This window comes from Limulus polyphemus, unplaced genomic scaffold (genome assembly GCF_000517525.1).
Source record: "Limulus polyphemus unplaced genomic scaffold, Limulus_polyphemus-2.1.2 Scaffold214, whole genome shotgun sequence".
NCBI lineage: Eukaryota > Metazoa > Arthropoda > Merostomata > Xiphosura > Limulidae > Limulus > Limulus polyphemus.
In genome coordinates this window covers 686,900-698,118 of record NW_013665824.1, presented here as the reverse complement: position 1 = coordinate 698,118, position 11,219 = coordinate 686,900, and the positions used below count along the sequence as shown (strand labels likewise).

General features: G+C 29.9%; 1 protein-coding gene across 1 annotated transcript in view; it reads left to right on the top strand.

Annotated features, from left to right (window-relative positions):
* LOC106478474 (AMME syndrome candidate gene 1 protein-like) overlaps positions 1–11,004 on the top strand; it is a 22,004-nt gene extending 11,000 nt beyond the window's left edge. Inside the window, exons 4-5 of the mRNA XM_013939020.2 lie at positions 3,865–3,955; positions 6,883–11,004. Of these exons, the coding sequence (XP_013794474.1) occupies positions 3,865–3,955; positions 6,883–7,049 (258 nt within the window). The 3' untranslated portion in view covers positions 7,050–11,004. The remainder of the gene's footprint in view (positions 1–3,864; positions 3,956–6,882) is intronic.
* Positions 11,005–11,219: the final 215 nt, after the last annotated feature.

The following is an 11,219-nucleotide window of genomic DNA, read 5'->3' as shown; positions in this document are numbered from 1 at the left end:
CCAAAGAAACCACTTCGCGACTAATAAAGCTTCGAGATGACATGAATGGGTAAAGAAGAAAAACTTTAATATAAATTTAACAAAACAGCAAATGTACAATGTTTCAACAAGGTTTTGTCATTATCATTATATTAAAGTTTTTCTTCTTTACCCATTCAAGTCATCTCCAAGCATTATTAGTCTCAAAGTGGGTTCCTCGTCATCGAATTTGTATCATCTCTATATTCTTGTTTGCGTTCTTTTTGGCACTGCCATCCCTACATCATTTTACATTTTAATTTTTTTTTATACTTGTTTTGTGACAATTTTTCCCCTGACTGAATGTCTGTAAGAAAATTTAATATTACATGTATTGATTTTTTTTTACTTCTTCACTTCATACATAATATAGGAGTTGGCTCCCTAAAGACACTAATTGAATAGTGTACAAAGCATTGAGTATTTTACAAGTTTCATTCATCTAATGTTCATCTATTATTGGTTGGTAATTCCTGTTTCACCCTATATTTAAGTGTTTTAACCCTTTTATTACAGGTTGGGTGGATTCCACCCAGCTCATAACCACGAAAGTATCCATGAGAATGATTATACTATGATGTTTGATAATGTATGCACATCTTTACAAAATTTTGCAGGTTATTGGTAAACATTACAAGGTTTTTGAACACAAAATATCAGGTTTTTAAATTAAGTATTAAGATATTTTAATTAAAGATTTTCTCGTAAGCCATTTTCTTTCAGAATGTTGACTGTCCAACATGCAAAGCAGTTTTGATTTTAAGATTAAAAATACTTTAATGCATTAGAACATTTTCAAATTTCACATATGCGAAATATTTATAGTCTCCAGATAATTTTCAAATTTTTTTTAAACTATATTTTATACGTTATTTTCACTAGTATATTTCTGTACGGGTTGCTTCAATATGACCAACTCTGTAACCTTAATAAAATATTAGGAAATATATATAAATTATGCTTTTTTTGTTCTAGAATGACTACAAATCATAACACAAAAACACAAATTTTTAGTCTAAATAGCTTAAATCTCATAACGTTATACATTTATATATATATATATTTATTTATTTATTGTTTTTATTATACTGATCTTTCAGGCATGCCTGGCTAACAATACAGATGTTACAATGATGTGGTGCACTTGCACTCGTGTTAGCATATCAAATAATATATGTAGCTGACCTTTACATCGTGACCTATCTTGGCTGTGTAAAATACAATCACATTTCAACTGTTATACATTATATATGTATATACCTTATTTCTATTTACAAATAAGCTCTTAAACTTATTTTTCATAAAATATTAAATAAAGAAATAAAGCAAACAATTATCTCTTCTAGTTATGACCTTTTTACTCGTTTGCCACTTGTCATAAATTGCTAAGCCTTGTGAAATTTCCCACATGGAGGATGTAAAAAGAAATTTTTTTTCTAAGTTTTATATATACATTTTAAATAACTAAAAAATCTTAAATAACAATATCGATACCATAGAATTCCACTATAATTTATCAAGATGTATTTGAGTCTAAACAAATATGAAATTTTGAGCTCACTAAAGACTTACCTTATCGTTTGAAATATTGTGTGAAAAGAAAGAAATTAACACAATAGCACAGCAACATGGCTGAGAAAACCACTAGGGGGACATTCTGAGCTTTAAATTGGTTATTCATGTCCTATATAGAAGTAAGTGTATATAAGGGACCGTTTTGAAAAATGGAAAGAGGTGGGTTGTGGGGCCACTGTGTTTGATTCAGTACAGGAGCGATATCTTAGCAAATAGAAAAGATAAGATGTTCTTATTTTATATTCTAGCTTGTCAATATCGGTAGTTTGAGTTTCCAGTTCATACAAAACTGTAGATTTTGTATTTTGACATCACAAACATCTAACTTGAACCAGTGCTACATTTTAACATACCATGTGACTCACAAAAATTGATGTTTAGCTGTGTTTTTTCAATGTTTACCTTTAATTCAGAAATTAACTAACTAATAATATTAAAATTTGAATTATAATCTACAATTTGATACCAAACTTATTGATGTAGATTCATAAAATCATAGTTCAATAAAATTTTTAATGCAAGTCAGCAAACGTGATGACATGGCCGTTAATGCTCGACCCATTGAGATAGGGTTAAAGGAACACCAGATTTTTGTAAGAAAGCTAACTTCAAGGGGTAATGATAACATCATTTACACTAGAATTATGATTTTTTTAAAATTACTACTAGTTATTATTATTAAGCACTGACATTGTGTGCTGCCCAGAAACATATAGAGTGGATTTAGGTTTAAACTGACGTTAGTGAAAAAGTAGTTGTAGAGCTATCTTACTGAAACAAGAAGAGGTAAGATGAAAAGTTTGGTGGGTTGTTCACTTTCTGGTTTGGTATCTTAACAATAGTTTCTTGCCTTGTTTTTGGCTTTGTATGGTAGAGAAAAATGAGTGGCAATCATCTTTTAAAGTAAAAATCTTTGTTATTGTTGAGTTATAGCATGCATATTTATATTATGCCTATTGAGTACCTTGGCCGTCACTACACATAGTCTACTGACTCTATGATTAGAATTGAAGTTCTCCATTAAACCTTGTATTCATATGAGAGTGTTTCAGATCTCTAAGTTCCATAACAGTGTAACACTCAATTTTAGATGATCATTGGATTAACACTGCATACAGGTTGGTCATTTTGACTGACCCTGTAACCATCATGTAACCTTGAAACTATTAACTCTGAATGTACTATGTTTGCCCCTGAAGAAGAAATGTCCACCTTTCAAAAGTGCTCGGGTTATAGGGTTTTTATTCATTTCTGTCAAGACTTCTTGAACGTATGTGTTTTTCTAACAACATGAATGTACTAAGTGTATCTTAATGAAACTTGGCAAGCTTTCAGTAAATATTAAAAATTTGTTTTGCACAAAAAAATGGATTTTTATAATAAAGTATTTCTACTAAGAATTTGTCTGTGAATTTACAAAGCTTTTACTGAGTTTGAGTGTAAGGTGATTTCAATGCATTTTCTACTTAATGCTATAAATTATATTTTTTTTCATTACTGTACAAATTTTACATTTTATCCTTATGTTACATCTTATATGACTTTTTACACCTTTCTATCATTTCTGTTTTTATTAGCCTCCCAAAATGATTAGTAATTTAAATTTAAAGTTTTTCATCTTATAATAACATAAACGTAGACGTTTTTAAAATGCTGTTTTTTGCTATATCATACTAACCTTTGTATTTGTATGGATTTTTGTGTAATTTGCTTTTGTTATTTGAAACCCATGAAACAAATTCTTAAACATATCTTTTCTGTTTAGGTGTGATTTTGTGACTAGTTTTTTTTATATATCAGTGGCCATTGTTTGGGTTTTGCTGTGATAGTGTTTTGAGTCATCTTTTTACTCACCACATTGAATCTCTATTTATATAAGATTTGAAGAATAAGTAGAATTGATACTAGTAATTTATTTTTCTGAATTATTCAGCAGACAAGCTACTTAAAATATTAAAATAAATATGAAGCCCAGTCTATCATTTGATTCTTCACTTGTCAATGAGTTATACTGGTTTGGGAGAATTTCACTCATCATCAGTAACCCTGGAGATATTTTTAGTATGGCGAATGAATGCTATGATTTTTCTAGCTACCAGCTAAATATAGATCATTGCACACAGTGAATTTTTTCTTCAAATTAGTACATAGAGATAAGGACAAATCCCACAGATCAGAACAACAGAAAAGTGCTTAGATATCAGAAGATTTTGACAGAAAAAGAGTATTGTGTTAAATTGTGTTATACATTTTTTATCCTATTTATTGTAGATTGGAAAACATGGCATTCACATTGAATTTACTACTGAAAAGGGCTCAAAGCGTACAGCTACTTATCTACCTGAAGTTGCACTAGAACAAGGTTTGTTACACTAGATAATGTACTGTATTAATTGTTATAATTAAATGGTATTTAATAAATTATGTGTATTATGTTCAGTTCATACATTAAATATTACTATTGTAAGTTACGTCAACATAACTTTTAAGTCTTTTTTTTTTTATTCATTGAAACTTCATTTTATGAGAATTAAGTATTTTTTGTGTTTTTGTTAGGTTGCCATGTAGACAAAATATAAAATATTTTTGGTTTATGAATAAAAAGAAAGAAAAGTTAATTATTATGTGATAGATAATATGTTTTAACTAGTTATTTCATCCAGCATTTTTGACTAGAATATTTAAACCCATAGGCACTATCTTATTGAAATGATTAAAAAATTAAGAACTTATTCATTGACCCCCTCTCCCATTCTTCTGTACTTGATGCTTACCTATCTAAACAAGTACTTACTCTCCAAGATGCTTAAAACTCTAAGGGACCATTTCAGACATATGCCTGAAAGCATTCTTCTTAATTTTATCCATTGTGACTCAGAATCAAAGGTGTATAAAAATAGTATTTCAAATCAATATTTTGTTTCTTACAAGTTACTTCCCCAAAAAATTTTCTTTTAGTACTAGAACTTATTAGTTGGGATGGATGCATTAACTGCTTGAGCTATTTGGAAGCTCAGTCACTTGTACTTGAGTTAGTGCAAAATCAGAGTTATGATTAACTGAGCCTTATTGAAATGGGTATTTCATCATCGAAGGTGTGTGAAATCATACCCTATTTTTGATTCAGTGTAGAATGTTTAAGCAGTTTTACACTTGAAAAATACTGGTGAACAGTTGTCATTTTTCTTTGCTCGTTTGTATTAGTTATCCAGGTATATGAAAAATTTTTGCCAGGTTAGATTATTTCAATCTTCAACCAAAGATGAAATGTAATTTGACTTGTAGTTTGTGTAGTTACAAGATCAGTTGCATTCTATATTTATGTGTAAATTGTCTTAAATTATTTCTCATGATGAACATGCTAGTATCTCTGCCATCACAAAAAATGGAGATTAATATATTAGTCTAAATATCTATAGAAATATGTAAATAGGGGAAAAAATGGGTAGATAATTCATAACTATCTCTTCATAATGATAATGGTATTTATAAACAATAAAGAAATAAAAAAAATATCAGGTCAGTTTACATCTAATGGTTGTATTCAAAGAAGGTTTCAATTTTTTTGAGGAAAATTTAATCCTGTACATCTATAAATGCTAGTGTCTAAATTACAATGTATTTTAGTGTTTCAAAGTCATTAAACTAATTTCATTTAACCTTGTGAAAGGACTTACATTACTGTTTAACATTGTTATTGTAAAATGTTATTCGTTATCACTTTGTATAATATTTTTAAAAATGCTGCCTGTTTATTCTTGATGTTTATCTTAATTTTCTTCTTTATTGTTGTGTGTATCCATTGTTGGGGAAGGTTGTAGTGTTATATATTCTTTTTCTCTTCATTTCTTTGTTTTTACAAATCTTGTTCATTTTGGCAACAAGGCATTCTATGATGCTTCTATTTACACTGGTGTGGTTTGATTTCTGGTTGAGGTATTTCCCATTATCTGTGGGTTGCCTGATCTGTGTAGGTGGCTTGCTTTGATTAGTAGTTATAGATAATAGAAGGATTTGACTGAAAAAGAAGCTATGTTAGAATTAATAAAGGATTCTTGTACAATTTAGTTGGGTTTGTCAGATTCTGTAATGGTAACTTCACAGTACATTAAAGCTTTTACATGTAATTTAGCTGCTGGCTGTATTACTTGTAGTAGAAATGCATGAAAGATCTTTCAAGAAGGTTGAAAACATTTGTGGTTAACGATTTTGATGTTCAAGATATTTACTTTAGTGAATTTTTTAGTCGGTGTTCATTTAACTTCATCCAATTTGATGTGATGCATGTTGATTACTCTGTCATGATCTGTAAAGAAGGACTGAATGAAAACTGTTAGAAACCACAGTTCAACTTATATGATGAACACATTTTGAAGCCATCTATACTGGAAAAATGAATACTCTATATGAGAATGTTGTGCTGAACATCATTACACCATGGAAATCTTGACAACAATCACAACTACCAAGAGACCTTAGGTGATACAAGCACGTTGCTTACCCTTTATGAAAGAAAGCAGAGTCCAGTATTTAGAGAATACCAAAAAGTAAATCTTTGTGAAGAACAATATGGGGAAAACTCACTACATTTAATAAGAGCTAAATGTAAGCATGAATAAGCTCTTACAAAACAAATCATGAAAGTTCTACTTCCATGATTTTGACAGCTATTGGTAAGATTGTGCTTGACAAGTGCTTTTAAATTTTTATGTCCTTAGAATTTAACTTAAGCTCTCTTACTCCGTGTACGTAAACTCATTGAATATTTAAAAAAAATGTATGTGTGCATTGTGGTTATTTCCATCAATGTCACTTTTTATATATGTATGGTGTCTGGTTATCAATCATTCACCACAATGAACTTATATTTATTTAGGTTTGAAGAATATATAATGTGTATGCTACAAATTTATTCTTTTGGATTATTCCACAGACAGACTGTTTAAAATAGTAGAAAGAAATATGATGTCCAGTCTGTAATTTTAAGTAGAAATGTAAGAAAAGTACATTTAATTAGCTGTACTGACTGCTGGATTAAGTACTATGATGAGAAGTTAATATTAATTTGATTCATTACTTGTCAATGTGTTTTTAAAGTTTTAAAATGTAAAAAAAAAATGTTATAATAATAATAATAATTTTATGTGGGAAACAAGTTTATCCAAATAAGTGCACATCTATTACAGCGTGGATGGACATAATGTGAAACAGGAAATTGTTCAAGAAATATTGTACGCTACATAAATTAAGACCTTAATATTATGTGAGATTTGTTTATTTCCTCTATAGGATGGGATCATATTCAGACAATTGACTCTTTACTGAGAAAAGGTGGCTTCAAAGGAACTATTACCAAGGAAATTCGTCATTCAATAAGATTAACTCGGTATAGAAGTGAGAAGATAGCAGTAAGTTATCAAGAATATAAAGAATTTTTACAAGGTCGACGCTGCTAGCATCTCTTTACTTAGTAAGAAAAATTGAGCTGTATGACAATTACTGGGAGTTTTCGGTTTATTCTGACCTGTTAGACATGAATAAGAGGACTCTCATTGTTAGTGCCTCCAATGATTTCTTGTCCATAAGCAACAAAAACTACAACTTAAAAGATTGCTAAGATAACTGAAATAGGTTTGAAGGTATGATACTGTGTGAAAATGGTTTAATGTGATGTGTAAAGTTAATGTAATTTTACCTTTATGGTTGCTTTAATTACTTTACAATCAAAAGTTGCACACACAAAAGTATAAAACACAATACTTAGTTATAGGACTTGAATATATTCAAAAACATTCCTTGTAGTATTTATTATTTTGGACTGTTTGATAACATAAATAGCCTTGGAATACTATACCTTGTTTCTCTTACATGAACCTTGCTTTTAAGACGTATTGCATTTCTTTGAAGCTCTATTTTAAAAACTATGTTAACAACGTTGTAAGTTAATTTTTTTAAACAAACAACAGTTGTAACAGTAGATTTTGAAGAAGAGATGTATTCACAGTCTTTCACGTCACCACTCGGGGGCTCGGAAAGCTAGGGTCATGACACCCTTTCATTCAATGACTTTTCAATAAATATTCTTTTTTCAAACATACTGCAAAAATGTAACTGAAAAAATACTTATCACCATTAAAAAAATTGAAACAAAAATTATATTTTTGTTATGATTAACTACAAAATTATTTCATGAAGAATTCTAAAAATCTTGATTTTAGTAATTAAAGCACATAATTATTGTGAAGTTGATTAATTCTATATCTATGCAGACAGTATTTAGTGACCTTTTTTGTAAAGATAACTTGGAAAATGAGAGCCTACTATCCATGTTTATAATGCTAGATCCAGTAGTATGTGTTAGTCAGTACTACCTAATGCGATATACATATTTTGTAATCAATCATTCTTTATCCATCCATTAAGAATAAGAAACTTTGTCTCCTTTTTACATGTTCATATGATTACAGCTTTATGAAAGCATCGTAAACATGTTCATGGAGAAAGTACTAACCTGTGATGTCTGTTTAGTTTGCCCTGTCTTTGCTTTCTTCTTGAGTAGATGTACGTTACTTAATATGGCATCAGTTGAAGTGCCATATTAATACCTATATTGATACATGTGGCACCAGTATAATTAGCATCTTCATGTTTGCTGTGGCTATTTCAGTTGTGGATTTTCATGTTTTTGCATTATTTCACAGTAACATCAGCAGATTTTTTTTGTCATTTTTGTTGTTAATTAGACATTTTATTATTAGAAGTACAGTTTGCATCTTTACATTTATTTCTTGTTAAGTATGTACAAGATATATAATGACTAGTAGAGACCACTTAAAGTGTTTCAGATTAATTTCAATCTTTTGGTTGAAAGTGAACAATTAGCCTTAATACTTGTGTGTGTATGTATGTATTACAAACTTAACCTGCTTTGAATTTGTGCTGTGCTGTTACAACTTCGTTTTAAGAGCCAATGTTATCTTCACCCCTTTCAACTAACTACAAAGTTGGTTAAATTTCATTTTAACTTTTTGTAATGATATTTGAAGAACCATCTCTGTACCTTAAACTCATTTACCAGTAATGACTGTATCAGTCTTATAATAGTTAGACATAACATAAACAGAATTACCATCCATTTCTGTTTCAGTCACTTTTTAATGTTTACTGTAAATAGTGATGTGAACAGAGAAAGTTGAAATAATATATTTTAATTATCCTTGCTAGTTACTACAGAATTAAAAACATTTCAGCATAAAAGTAGGAGTTCAAATATAATACTGTACCTCTACTTTAACCTTGCGTTACATCCTTTTTCATGCCAAGAATAAGATGTTTTTTGTCTACTTACATCTTTCGACTTTTGTCATTACCTGCTGTTAGCAATATATATTGTGTATATTAAATTCTGTATGAGAACATAGTGTCTTTCATCATGTCTCACCCCCCCCCTCTATTGCTAGTGTTTCTATCATATTATGATAATTTGGAGTGTTGTGCAGCGTACATATTTTACTTTATTACTTACAGTAGTGCTGTGATGTTTTATGGGTGGGTTTTCTTTATTTTATGAGTGTTGTTTGTCATGTTAGTTAAAACAAATTTCTAACTTTAACTTGGTTTTATTTTTAATTTCTTTTATTAGTTATGTATGAATTTTGATAATAAGTATAATAAGGGAGAATCTAGGTCTTCATTTTATGGGTTGTAAATTCAATCTGTTTGACTTATTCATGCTTCAGGTCTTTGAACTTTCAGTTTTGAAAGTTCAGCATTTGATAATGTAGCAACTTCTTAGTTGAAAATTTTAGGTATGAATGTTATGTTGCTATGAGTTTGACCATAGATTTTATTATAAGTGATTTTATTTTCTCCTCCTTTACATTTGGGACAGTGTCCTTTTGCATCTGTTTTTTTATTTTTCCCTCCTTACTTAATTTTCTTTTTCAGACATATTTTTTACCTTTACTGAATGATTATTTTTTAAAATTTAACAATGGTAAGTTTTTCTTGTTTGCTTCTTCAATCAGCAAATATTTGTACTATATCTATGCTGTTATTGGTTTTTTTCCTGGGTGTGTTAACATATTCTTTCCATAACACTTAATATCTCTTAACTTTCTATGAAAATTTAATTCTAATTACTCATTAAAAATTAAATGAATTTTCTATGAGCCACCATTTTACACTTTCTAATGAAAAATGTGCTATGTAAAACATTTTAATTTGTTATATGTGATATTTATTAAGGAGTAAGACATAGTACTCTTGAATAAGTAATAAGTGGCTCTTCAAGAAATGCTGCATAGTATGTTCTGTGGCATTTCAGTTTTTTTGCAATCTCTTAAACCTGTCTTTTGCTTCATTTTTATCAATAATTTTTTTTTGCTTTCTCTGTACTGATAGCAGTTTTGTGTGATGTTGATTTGAAATGTTTCAAGACAGGCTCCTTTTTTAAATTACTAGTTTCAGCTCTATTAGATGAAGTCTTATCTTTTGCAAAATGTTTGCACACTGAACACCAAACTAACTAAATGTGTCATTATCCTCATGACGTTTAAATTCCAAATTCTGGTGAACTCCAAGTGATTACAGGTCTAATCTCTATTTCAAAAAAGTGGAATGTTTTACATTTAATGACAAGTTCTAGTTCTCGGCCTCATTTCGCCATACAGGTGTCGCATTTATGCCTTTTCTACATGTATATGTTCACTGAAACTCGAAAACTGTTATAATTTTATTCTTAAACTCTTTTCAACTAAAAATTATCCTGAAGCAATTGGAAAATTTCCTCAAAAATATTCAATTGCTTCAATATGAACAGTTGCAGAATTTTTATTTAAAGAAATAAAGCTCTTCTAGGATAAACATAATCATTTACTTGTTTTGTTTACAAACATTTCACAGCACAATGATCCAACAAGAGTCAGCACGGCAGGCATGTGTTTTTATGCATCAGTCACAGCAGTTGACTCTTGTTGGGTGGACTGGTGGCTGTCACTTGTCTTAAAACAAGATCACCCATCTTGGAAAATTGGACGAGTGGTAATTTCAAGCCTTGCTACTTACCTTCCGTAATAACTATCTCACTTTGTTTTTAGCCAAGAACATGCACAGAAAATCATTATTGTTCAACAATGGGTAAGGAGCTACCAGTAAACCTTAAACAACACAACAGTATTAGTACTACAATGTACCCACTGTGAATGTGAACAAAGAAACTTGGCTTGCCCTAGATGCTAGTCATGAGATATTCTCATATCTCTTCCTTGCCACTCATCACACACTGCCCTTCCTCAAGACCAAACTTTATTCAACTACCTCTCTTTATGAATTGAAGAAATTGCAGCTCTAAATTGACAGTGCAAAGTCTAAAAGTTAGAGGGGATGATCTCCTTGTAAAAAAAAAAAAAAGTTGAGGGGGGAGCATCCCCTATTTCCAGTGAATTCTACACCCATGCTTCCCACTTTAGTGGTTTTGGTGGAAATTGTGACCATGTAAAAATAAGTGCAAATTAGATATCGAGTAGAGGTGGTACCATGTAACAGGCAATGATTTTGGCTTAGAAATTGTCAACAGAGAAAGAAACATGCATGTAATTAGACATGTAATGTTCTCACATAAAATG